Source organism: Culex pipiens, chromosome 3 (genome assembly GCF_016801865.2).
Source record: "Culex pipiens pallens isolate TS chromosome 3, TS_CPP_V2, whole genome shotgun sequence".
Classification (NCBI taxonomy): Eukaryota; Metazoa; Arthropoda; class Insecta; order Diptera; family Culicidae; genus Culex; species Culex pipiens.
The window spans coordinates 12,775,342-12,788,431 of NC_068939.1; the positions used below are offsets into that span (position 1 = coordinate 12,775,342).

The 13,090-nt window shown below is 37.8% G+C and overlaps 3 protein-coding genes across 4 annotated transcripts in view; all 3 read right to left on the reverse strand.

Moving 5' to 3' along the window:
* The window catches only part of LOC120432616 (transcription factor SPT20 homolog), a 189,431-nt gene extending 176,911 nt beyond the window's left edge, over positions 1 to 12,520 (reverse strand). Inside the window, exon 1 of the mRNA XM_039597863.2 lies at positions 11,155 to 12,520. The gene's annotated coding sequence lies outside the window, so the exon portion shown is untranslated. The remainder of the gene's footprint in view (positions 1 to 11,154) is intronic.
* Positions 1 to 13,090, reverse strand: part of LOC120432597 (RNA-binding protein 1) — a 454,616-nt gene that overhangs the window by 191,882 nt on the left and 249,644 nt on the right. The gene's annotated exons all lie outside the window — the stretch shown is intronic.
* On the reverse strand, positions 4,999 to 6,234 carry LOC120432609 (ficolin-1-like). The gene is made up of 3 exons (XM_039597856.2): positions 6,069 to 6,234; positions 5,226 to 6,011; positions 4,999 to 5,170 (listed from the first exon to the last, which is right to left on the reverse strand). The coding sequence occupies exons 1-3, from the start codon at positions 6,215 to 6,217 to the stop codon at positions 5,059 to 5,061; spliced, it is 1,047 nt and encodes a 348-aa protein (XP_039453790.1). The 5' UTR covers positions 6,218 to 6,234; the 3' UTR covers positions 4,999 to 5,058.

Here is a 13,090-nt window from a genome sequence, read left to right on the forward strand (position 1 = left end):
ATTGCAATATCAATAATTTTGAATATTTTTTGAGAAACATTGCATTTTAAAAATATGGAAACATACGTATTTTGTGAATTTTTTTATTTAATTATAACTGCAATGGATACCTGACATCATTCCGATTCCAAAACACTACAATTTTTTGAAGTTTGGATGATTTTCATGCAGTGCAAAACTGAGGCGTGCAAAACCGGGGCATGACTGTATGCAGATGTTCCCAAAATTTGGTTGTCGTTCTCATGTGAAATTGTCTTATTTTTTCAGAAAAAAACTACTTTGAGACTTTTGAAAACATGATATGGACAAATTTTTTTTTTTCATAATATTATTTTATTAGGTCTTTTTAGGTACTGGACCTGGTTAGGATCGATTGGCGATTGTCCACGCACCATACAAAAAATATATTTTTTTTTGTATGAACAATTGTCCACGAGGCGGGGGGGGGGGGGTACGAGATTTCCAAAAAAGTGTCCACGTGGTTTATGGATGGTCCCTTATCCGGGAAATTTAAAACACGGAAAAAATAAACGACCAAATTCTTGCATCATTTTCAGTTAAAACACATTGGCGTTGAATAACAGCTTGAAAAGGTGTTCTCAACAAACTCAAAATAATAAATAGCTTTGATAAAAGTGAGCAAGGAGTGGGACTTCTTACAAATCAAAAAGAAGTTGAATTTTGGAATGTTGAAAAATTGGATGGTTAAATATTACCTCTTCTTAAGTAATATTACTCAAAAAATGTGTAAAAATGTGAACCTGATGAAAATCCATCAGAAACTGATGAAAATTCTCCAATTCCTGATGTAACATTACACATTTTTTGACGCAAAATCTGTCATCGTTTTTTCCTGTGTCGTTGATTACTCAAAATAAGTTTTTTTTTATAGTGACAAACTAAAAAATGGTTAAAAATAAGTCGCTTGGCCTAGACTTTTTTTTACCAAATTTAAAATAGCATTGACGCTTTCAGACAAAAACTTAAAATCAGAACTGCTGAATTCAAATTAAATTTCAAAATGGCAATCCTAAAACTCACCCGATCCAGAAGCAAAAGTTGCACTGAAACAAATCTTCAATTGTAAAGTTTCGCAAATGAACAAATGTAACTGCTGAAACAAGTTTTGCTAAGCAAATTCAAAATTTAGCACGAATCAAAAGTTTCACATCACAACAGTTTCCTTCTCCAGTGTGGAAAGTGTTTGTTCGTTTAGCAAACACACATACCAACCCAACTCGTCGCCCTTTTCCCATGAACTCCTCCTGCAAGTGGTTTTCAATCTGACGGTAACAATATCCTTCACACCCGTGAGCCTGTGTACGGTGTTAGAGCTAAGAAGCCCAGGAGTATTTTATTTCCAGTCGAGATTCATTACCGCACTTATGGTGGTTGAAGGGAGAAGCATTTGAAAAGGGCTTGAAAGTTGTACATTTGCGATTTGCTCTTTTGAAATGTTGACCCCCTTTTACGAGTACGTTCGAGATGGTTTGCCCTTATTTCCAGTGCTGGTAGTGGCCCTGAAAATGCTAATTAAATTACTTGCACTCGATGAAGTCTGCCCTGTTACTCTTTGCTCCAAGTTAGTACAGCGCACTATAGCTAGCTAGTTGGCCTGTTTCCTTGGGGCGACTTGAACATCCACTCAACTTTTTTCCATGAGTATGTTCAAGTGTGTGCGTGTGTAGGAAAATCTTATTAACTTATCCTTTCTAATTAGATTACCGGGTGGTGAGTCCCGTCGACCAAACCACCGATTCAACCCCTTCATGGTTCGTGTCGAGTTCGGTTAGCAACGGACAAGGCTGGGTTGAAACAGTGTTTCAAAATCCCTGCAAGCACTCGAGCATCGGAGAACACAGAAATCAGCTTTGGCCGACGTGTTTGAACAAGAAACAATCGCTCCGTTTGGTTTTCATGCCACACGTGCTCTCCACTCTCGTTCTGTACATGCGAAGACAACGGACAAAGGGCACTTTTTCATCCCTCTCAGCGCTGAAAGGTCAAATAAGACAAATAAGACGTTTTTGCCACTTGTCATACAATTAATGATCAAAACATCTCAGAGTCTTGTTTTAGAATTTATTTTTTCAGTTGTTTTGATTGTCAATCGACCTCGAAGGGTCGAATGTGTGAAACAATCCTTTTCGTGTCTGTCGAATTTGTTAGGGAACATGCTCTCTTAGTGGCAAACCCTTCTGGGTAGGTCCAACCTTTGCGTGTTCATCGAGCGGGGACATATGGGACAACGAATTCAATCTAAACACACACTCGCCCAGTACCAAATATAGGCTCGGCGAGATTGCCTGAGGATGATGTCACGGATCATGTTATGTCCGTAGGGGTACGGACATGGCAAGGAGAGTTCAGGATGAATAATTTGTTAGGTAATTCACTGACCACACTGGTCTCATCTGATACCGAAGACATCTGAGTAATTCTCTACGAAATCGGTCTTTTTTCTTCAATTTTAATTTTTGTATTTTTTAATCCGACTGAAACTTTTTTGGTGCCTTCGGTATGCCCAAAGAAGCCATTTTGCATCATTAGTTTGTCCATATAATTTTCCATACAAATTTGGCAGCTGTCCATACAAAAATGATGTATGAAAATTCAAAAATCTGTATCTTTTGAAGGAATTTTTTGATCGATTTGGTGTCTTCGGCAAAGTTGTAGGTATGGATACGGACTACACTGGAAAAAAAATGATACACGGTAAAAAAAATTTGGTGATTTTGTTAATTAACTTTTTATCACTAAAACTTGATTTGCAAAAAATACTATTTTATTTTTTTATTTTTTTGATATGTTTTAGAGGACATAAAATGCCAACTTTTCAGAAATTTTCAGGTTGTGCAAAAAATCATTGACCGAGTTATGAATTTTTTAATCAATACTGAATTTTTCAAAAAATCGAAATTCTGGTCGCAAAAATTTTTCAACTTTATTTTTCGATGTAAAATTGAATTTGCAATCAAAAAGTACATTAGTGAAATTTTGATAAAGTGCACCGTTTTCAAGTTATAGCCATTTTTATGTAACTTTTTTCAAAATAGTGGCAGTTTTTCATTTTTTTAAATTAGTGCACATGTTTGCCCACTTTTGAAAAAAAAATTTGAAAAGCTGAGAAAATTCTCTATATTTTGCTTCTTCGAACTTTGTTGATACGACCTTTAGTTGCTGAGATATTGCAATGCAAAGGTTTAAAAACAGGAAAATTTATGTTTTCTAAGTCTCACCCAAACAGCCCACCATTTTTCAATGTCCATATCTCAGCAACTAATCGTCCGATTTTCAATGTCAAAATATGAAACATTTGTGAACTTTTCCGATCTCTTCGAAAAAAATATTTTCAAAATTTTCATATAAAAACTAACATTTTAAAAGGGCGTAATATTGAATGTTTGGCCCTTTTGAAATGTTAGTCTTGATTTGAAAATTTTGAAAATATTGTTTTCGTAAAGATCGGAAAATTTCACAAATGTTTCATATTTTGACATTGAAAATCGGACCATTAGTTGCTGAGATATCGACATTGAAAAATGTTGGGCTTTTTGGGTGTGACTAAGAAAACATAAATTTTCCTGTTTTTAAACCTTTGCTTTGAAATATCTCAGCAACTAAAGGTCGTATCAACAAAGTTCAAAGAAGCAAAATATAGAGAATTTTCTCAGCTTTTCAAATTTTTTTTTTTCAAAAGTGGGCAAACATGTGCACTAATTTAAAAAAATGAAAAACTGCCACTATTTTGAAAAAAGTTACATAAAAATGGCTATAACTTGAAAACGGTGCACTTTATCAAAAATTCACTAATGTACTTTTTGATTGCAAATTCAATTTTACATCGAAAAATAATGTTGAAAAATTTTTGCGACCAAGATTTCGATTTTTTTAAAAAAACAGTATTTATTAAAAAAATCATAACTCGGTCAATGTTTTTTTGCACAACCTGGAAATTTCTGAAAAGTTGGCATTTTATGTCCTCTAAAACATATCAAAAAATAAAAAAAATTAAAAATAGTGTTTTTTTGCAAATCAAATTTTGGTGATAAAAAGTTAATTAAAAAAATCACCAAATTTTTTTTACCGTGTATCATTTTTTTCCAGTGTAGTCCGTATCCATACCTACAACTTTGCCGAAGACACCAAATCGATCAAAAAATTCCTTCAAAAGATACAGATTTTTGAATTTTCATACATCATTTTTGTATTTTTTTTTTTTTTTTGTTTGATGCCACTATCCACTGCGACCAGGAATTAGATCTATTGCGGACTTGCAATTCTATTTATAGAATCACAAAGGCTTCTTCTGTTATTAGGCAGATGGGCAACGCACACACGCTATTGTTGAGCGAGTGTGTCGAGCGATCCACTGCCGTAACTTCGCCGCCGAAGAGGTATGAATGTTTTTTTTTTTTTTTCAATCCTCTTTGGCTCTGCCTTTTCCACTCTGTACTGTCCAAATGTATCGCTAGAACCGAAGTGCACATTTCACGTTTACTTATACCCAGCTAGCCCTTAAGTTCTGGTTTCTGGAAAACTCGTCTCTTCAAAGCACTTTTTGCGATCGGGCCGTGGAGCTCTGTAGGGCAATTATACAGAGAACAGTTGGTCCTTATACATGTGAAGAGTACAGGGGAAAGGATGTGCCGAGCCATGTGGGTTTGAAACCACGATCTTCCGCTCGTAAAACGAAACCTGTAACCATTAGACCACAGGAGCTCGGCATCATTTTTGTATGGACAGCTGCCAAATTTGTATGGAAAATTATATGGACAAACTAATGATGCAAAATGGCTTTTTTGGGCATACCGAAAGCACCAAAAAAGTTTCAGTCGGATTAAAAAATACAAAAAATCGAATGGCCGAAATCCTAGAGAACTGCTCATCTTCTAACGATGGCTTGGTTAAATGAACTGCATTCGTTGGTGACCACATATGGAGGTACTTCCGGAGGTTTGTGTGGTTTGATAACCATGAGAAATTGGAAACATCCAACTGATGATTGGTGGACTGAATGTATTGTGCTCAAGAAATAACATCAAACATCTCTAGTATCTACTTTCTTCGAATCATCATTCTCGTAAACTTCAATCCTTGGTTGCCCCAACCACTGTTCCAGTTGATTGCGTTCCAGTTCTTTTCGTCCAAATGTTGTCCATTAAGATGGCTAAAAAAAGGAAACACTTTACCATAAAGCTTTGGAACTATCCACTTCCACATACCTCTCATGACAATTATGGAACCACCAAGCACCTTTCGAAATTTCCGCACAATTCTTAGGATTGGTATCGTAATCCCTATCGATCGTCGTAAACTTCATTCCCTTGTGCTTCTCCATCGAATCACCCGCAGTTCCAGCAAACCCACCAACGTTCAACAACTTGTACTGTTGATCTTCTCCAGCCACTGCAAACGACGCGTACCGAGCGTACTTGTAAGCCCCACCAAAGTCCTCCAGCTCAACGAGCAGCTCGTGCGGGGAACTCTTCGTCAGCCGATGAACCACTTCCAAACCCAGCCAAAACTCCTCACCAACCACTCCAAACCCCTCCCGATACTCCGACCAACTCCTGGTAAAATTCTCCGACCCATCGAAACGCTGCTGAATGACCAACCAATGACCTCCGAAACGCTGAAGTTCACATAACACGCTCATCGTCACCCCCGCAGAGTTCGGCACCTTCATCCTGAACAATCCGGAAGACTTCGATTCGGCGCAACTGCACGACTCGATAGTCGCCGAGTTCTTTCCCCCTTCAGGTTTCACCCCCTCCAAGCTCTTCCGGATGAGGTCATGGTTGGCGCAGACCGACTGGAGGTTCAACACCTGCCTCGAGTAGGCGGTCACCAGCGAAACGTTAAAGGACAGGTCGTCCACCTGGGCGGTCAGCAGCTTCTGGTGATGTGCGACCAGGTTGTTGGTCTGCAGTTGACCCTCTTCGAGCGATCGTTGGTTGTTCAGGACCGTTTCGCCGAGTTCTTTGACGTGGACGAACATCTCCAGGAAGCTTCAAGCGATAATTGAGGTTAGTTTTTGTCACGACCAAGTGACAGCTTAAACCTACCGATATTGGAGATGATCGAGGCGTTCCTGAACAATCTCATAACCGATTCCGTTGCTGGTAGATTGGTCCAGAGTGTTGTTTTCAACTGCAACAGTCCCTTTTCCGAACCATAAAGTAACGAACAGAACGTGGAGAACGTACGAGAGCATGATGCGACTTTTGCAAACTAAACTGCTGAGCTCTTTGTGGTGAAGTTGTGTCGACTTTTATACCATCGCACCATTTGCATGAGAACGGAAATTGTGGTTACGAAACTCATGATAATCTCAAGTTTGTATGCTTGAGAACGATACAAAAATTGTAGTTAGATACGCAGTTGCATAAAAACTAATGAAATAACAATACAAATGACATAATTTTAATTGAAAAAAGAACAATTTTCATTAAAAAATCAGTCAAAAAAGCATGAAAGTCCTTTTGATTTTCGAGAAAAAAAATCATTTTATTTTAAATATTTGAAAAAAATTGTCCACCTATTCATTGTGTCTAAACCAAGCTTCCCTGCACCGTGCGGTACACGCGGTTCACTTGTCCCTCGGGTTTGCTTTGCGCCTGCTTTGTTCGGTTTACACCCGTACCCGACTCACACGAACCGAGGGTATTTTGGTTCATCGTACCAGCGCACCACGACACTCTCGGTTCGCCGCGTCGGTTTTGTGTCTGGCACTCACCCATGGCATGAACCCGGTGTATGAACCAAGGTGCTTCACTCGGCACGAGCCGAGGTACGTGCCGTGGTATGCGCTGGCGGTACAAAACGGGTTCAATACCACGGCGCGTACCACAGCACGCTGGGTTCATGCCATGGGTGAGTGCCAGACACAAAACCGAAGGGGCGAGCCGAGATTGTCGTGGTGCGCTGGTACGATGTACCAAGATACCAATACACAAATGGGTTCAGGCACGTACCGAAGCTAGAAAACCAAACCCGCGGTGTGCGTTGGCACTGGCGCATGGGAAGCTTGGTCTAAACCAATTTCTGTCCAAAATTTGGAGGATGTCCACACAAAAGTGCTATAAAAATATTCAAAATATGAATATTCTATCAATTTGGTGTCTTCAACATTGCTTATAGATTCTGGCAAACTAGGGCTCCTGCAATTTAATAATTTTAATAATAATAATTCATTGTTTCAGTGGTATCAAATCGTTTTCATAGATTTCATAGATGAATAAAATTAAAAAAAGAAGTGATTTTTTTTAAATTATATAAGAACCGATGTTATTAAGAATCCAATCAATAGATAAGATACCTCCGATTGCAAAATGAGAGCATAATAAGTAGGGTTGGTGAGTTTTCAAGATTTCATGGACAGGGTTAAATTCGTGAAATACAACAAATTCCGCGCAATCCCGTGAAATTCAAGGATTTTCGGGAAAAAAAACAAATATCCAAATATTATTATATTTCAACTGAAAAAAACGTTGAAAATAAGTATGCTGAAAATATATTATTTTATTGATATACAAATGAGTACATTTGATTGTAAACATTATACTTTATTTATTTCAACGCTTTAAATTAATTCTGGCACATTTAAGCTTATTACAAATTTGAAGATTTGGAAGCAGCACCTCAATTTTTTAAACCTTTATTGATATTTTGTACATATTTCACAGTACCATGTAACTGTAGAATTTATAAAGCATTTATGGATACTTTTTGCCTAAAATTGAAAAAAATGATTTAAATTTGATTTCTTTTTTAGCACGATCGAGTGCGTTTTGAACATTTTGAATTTTAGTTTGATTTCCATGCACAGTTCGGCAAAGCGTTCTTTTTGTCAAATTTTTCGTGAAAACTTATTTTCTTAAAACTAATGACAGTGTTTCATGTACTAGGTCAATTACTTGGAATAACAATGTAACTATCATTCCATTTTTAAGTTAGAACTCTAGAAGAAAATTGAAATTTCAATCTTGGCTTATTCCAGATTAAAAAACTTGGGCCAAAAATATTATTTTAATCCTAAAAATTAGCCCTTCTGGATCATTTTATTTTTTCCCAAGTTTCGTAAAATTTTCACGAAATTTAATGATTTGATTTGACGGTCCCCGCTTGGATGCTTAACATATCCGCAGTGACAGTTCAATAGGGCGTATCTGCGTTTGTAAACAAGCAGTCTATCCCTGTCTTACTTAACGTGAACTGTCACTTGAGCAAAAGGGATAGACTTTACAAACGCAAATACGCCCTATTGAACTGTTACTGCGGATATAATATAAGTACCGTCAGTGGGAGTGACTATGGGTCAAAAAACGATACACCACTCGTAATTGAGGTTTTGCAGTGCGACTGTGTTTCAAATGTAGGTGGCGCCAAAATGAGGTTACTTGCCAAAAATCGTATTCCTTTCTGCTGGATTGAAGAACAAAATCGCTTATTTTTCATGATTCCCTGCATCAATCTTAATAAAACTGGTTGCAAAAGACAAGAAAAATTTTTTGCTTTAAAATAATGAACATCAATTTTTGGGCGCGCAAAGATTTGTGAACTTTTTCTTTAAAAAACATGTTTTGGAACACGAAAAAATTAGTTTCCCCGTATATATCAATGAAATAAACAGTTATATAGTTGTTACCAGATGTGTTTACGTATATTCAACAATTTTTATTGATTTTTGTCAGACTTTCTTGCCAAATAGTCCAAATTACTATCATTTTCTAAATTTACAGTTTTCTCATAGAGAAATCAAACAAATATTGGAAAAATGCACACCAAATTGTTGGAAATAATTTATCTCATCTGAATCTGGCATAAGTTTTATAAAAATGTTAATTATGAAGGAAAAAACACATTTTTTTCAAAAAATCATAGGTTTACGCTATTTGTTCATAGGAGGCGACATGTGTCTTTTAGCTTTGCTGCAAATTCTCTATTTCTAAATAACAAAAACAATTTATAACAAAATCAAAAATCTTTTACCGTAGAATTATTCTAGTTAGTTTAATAACATTTTCCCAAAATATGGTGGAGTTTAATGAAATCTACCTTAAATGCCAATCGTTTAAAAATACAAAGAAAAAAAATGGTAATATTCATCAGGAAATGGTGACAGATTTTGTGTCAATAAAAAATATTGATTTTACCTCAGAAAATTATGGATTTTCATCAGTTTTTGATAAATATTCATCAGGTTCACATTTTTACACAATTTTTAAAATAGTACTATACTCAAAAAATTAGGTAATATTCAACCTACCAAATTTTCACCATTCCAAAATTCAACTTTTTTTTCTGTGTAAACCTAAGCGGGTGACATTGGGTCAAATGAAAGTAAAATTAAGCTCAAATACAACGATATAGTAAAAACAAGTGATCCAACAGTGTTTCTTGTTCGAGGGAATCGTATTGACATGCTACAATGTTTGAAGTAGAGATTTTCAAACATTTAGGTCGAAAAGTACCTAGCAATTTCAGAAAAAAATATTAAAAAGTTTATTTTTCGAGACAGTTGAAAGTTGAATTTTGGAATGTTGAAAATTTGGTAGGTTGAATATTAACTCTATTTTTGAGTAATACTACATAAAAAATGTTTAAAAATGTGAACCTGATGAAAAAAAAAACTGATGAAAATTCAATCATTTTCTGGGGTAAAATTAATCATTTTTTTTTTGACAAAAAATTTGTCACCATTTCCTGATGAATATTACCATCATTTTTTTCTCTGTGAACGAGATTTTTTCAGCAAAGTCATCTTAAGATGTCCCCTACACAACCATTTTAACAGAATTTAATTTCATTGAGAAGAACCTGAGAAATTGTCAAATCCGTAAGAAATCACTTTGACCCAATCTCACCCCACAGACCCAATGTCACCCCGGTATACTAAAATCTTAACGGTTGTTTAACATCAGATTATATCGAGAAATTAAAATTAAAAGTGTGTGCGAACAACATGGAGTTCAACTTTTCGAAGTTCCATGAAAAACTTCACAGAAAGTTTAACTCCATGTTACAGATTTGACAGCTCCATAGGTTATTTCAGCATTTTTCACGCTCCGTGAAATTCCCGTGAAATTTTGTGTTTTCGGATAGTGGTCCCCGTGAAAATTGAATTGTTTTCAGCGTGAAAAATCAACATGCCTAATAATGAGCACAAACCACGATAAATTTGCATTCTTTGCAAGGCAATAACTTGTGCGTTGGCGCAATGTTAAAAAAAGAATTTTCAGTACCATTTTTTAAATTCTGTGACGAGTTTTATTTATTTTTTTAGTCAAAATTTTACAAAGGAACTTTACGATAGATATTTTTTTCTTATTTCCAAAACATCACGATCACAAAATTCGTTGCAAAAATTTTTTGGTGTCCCTCGATTCAGAGTAAAAAAAATTATCAAAATTAGTTGGAAAAATGTGCCATGGCTTAAACATTTCAATGAAACAAAGCGTTGGCAAAACATCATTAGTTTCCAAAACATTTTTGAAATAGCCCAAACGTGCTAAAATTGATTATCAATGTGAAAAAAATGCATTTCAGATTGATTTCAGTTGATTAGACCTCTATTTTGATTGAAAACATGAAGTTTAAAAAAATGTGTTTGGCCCTAATATTACACCAATATTGAAGGGGATGGCGACATAAAGTTTGAAAAATATTTGCAACGGCGTAATTTAATAATTCATTTTTTTAAGTTAAAGCTGCAGATATCACAAAATTTATGCGTTTATGCATCATACATTTTTTAAAGCTAGGCCGCCTCAGTAATGTCGATTGAACACTTTTAACATTTAATTTAAAAAAATGAGTTCTATAGACTTTTGAAGAATGGTCAACTTTTTTTGCAAGAATACCTATCAAATAGATTTTTTTGTCAAATCTCTCCTCGAGAATTTAAAGCTCAGATTAAACAAAAATGTAATGAAAAAATATTCAGATAACAATCAAAAGCATGAAATCAAAAAAATAAGTCGAATTGTATTGTCCTAATGCTAAAAAACAAATTAATGTTTAAACTAATTACTGCACTTGAAACTTCATATGCAACCAATTCAACTTTTGAAAAACCCATCTCCAATACCAGTTCACAGTTCAATGCACCGCATCAGCCGCACTCATCATCGCGATCCGCAATCCACGTACCTTTTCACGTGGCACGAGTCGTCCTTCCTCGCGGTGACCCCCACCACTCCTCCAAACTCCGTGGGACATTTATCCTTCACCTGCCGCTGCCTGCCTGAGCCTGAGACGACACCAACCCCGACCGACCTTCACCGCCACCAACTCACATGGATTTATTTTATGTGTTATCCTTTTTTAAGGGGGAACCGATTTTTCCCTCCGACGCGCAAAATTGGCAATTCCGGCAACGACGTAACGGCCACCTTTCGAGGTTTGTTATCTTTTCATTTGCACATTTTTGGGGCCTCAATTTTCACGATGAAATAAACACATTGCCGTACTGCGCTACACCAACACCGACACTAGGGTAGCGTTTTACGCACCAACACAACCACAGAGACACGCTTGGCTTTTTAGGAGTGTGCGAGATCCTTTTAGGTTATGTACGTGAGGGAAATTTGAGAAGGGGGGAATCGGGGTGGAAGAGGGCAAATTTTCCGCCTAATAGCTTCACACACGAGTTGTGAGAGACTCACTTTTGAAACGACCGTAGCTGCCTAGGCCTGAGGGCAACCACCTGCCCCGGAGGTTGGAAGAAGGTGCGGCGGGGGGTCGTCCATAGATTATTATCAACGCTCTACGGCAGCGTAGTAGATGTGTGTAGCGTACGACGTGACGACAGTTTGTCGGAGGTTGGCAGATTACACGACTTTAACGACGGTCTGCGACACTCTCCCTCTTTTTTTTATTTCTACGCTGCACAATATTTACACTTGGCTGAATACTTCTTTTTTATGATTTTCCATCAATCACTTGCCCCTTGACGTGGCGCTTTCCAGGGTAATTCGAGACCTTTCCGGTCGCACCTTTCCGCTATCACATGGCTGGAATCTTGTCAACACTCGTTTAACGTGCAGTTGACGTGACCTCTTGGCTTAGTTACATGTATCGCTAACGTCTCATGTTTAACCCAGAGCAAACGTTGTGTTTTTCAAGTCTGCCTGCACAACTCCCAAACTCCACGCGACAAAAACTACCCCCAAAATCCTTCACAAAACCTTCTCCCTTTCTCACTCTCTATCTCACTCGGAGCCGTCTCACTCACTCCCCTCAGTCAGCAGACACTTTCCCGACTCGCGTCGCGACGTTTTTCTCACCCCCACCTTCGAAAGCCTCCTCCTCGAAGGCTTTTCAGCGCCGCCGGTCGACCCGCCGCCAGCTTAATCCACACTTAATCCCAGGTTATCCTGCATAATAACACCGTAACGCGCGTAACGCCTCACTGTCTCAAGCCCCATCAATCGATTAGACGGGACACCCGGACACGGCCCGAAACCGTGAAAAACTTACGTCACACACGCACGCACTGTCTGGCACGAAAGCTAGAGAAAAACTGAAAAATCGGACAAATTTTCCCGTCCAACCGAGCGACGTCGATTCGATTTTCTCACCACCGGCAGAACAGTGCGAGAGAGCACCCCAACTCTCACCAAAACATCCTCGCGGCGAGGAAAATCTCTCAAATTGAACTCTCGCACGCACACCACCCTGCAAATGTTTTCATCTTTCTAACCCCCAGTGCGAAGCACCCTTCACCAATACACACGCACGCTGAAATTTCACGCTCTCACTCCATTCGTGAAAAACGAGAAAAATGAATTATTTACGCGTGCTCGCTCTCTCCCGCTCTCTCGGAAAACTTCCTTTTATTCGTTTTTCCCAACTTTCTCCCCATTCCCCATTCTCACTCTGTTGTGCTAGTGTGAGTGGCGGTGGTTGGAAAATCGATCGATTTGTTTTCCTTGTGGCTCGCTCGCTCGTCGTCGTCGTAGTAGGCTCTGGGGGCTCAGTGTATGTGTGTGTTTTCTGTCACTTGTTTTTCTTTGCGCTCTTGGAAAATCTAGCTCATGGTCTCCTTTCCGAGGTTGGTTGGTGGTGTCTAATGTTGCAATACAGG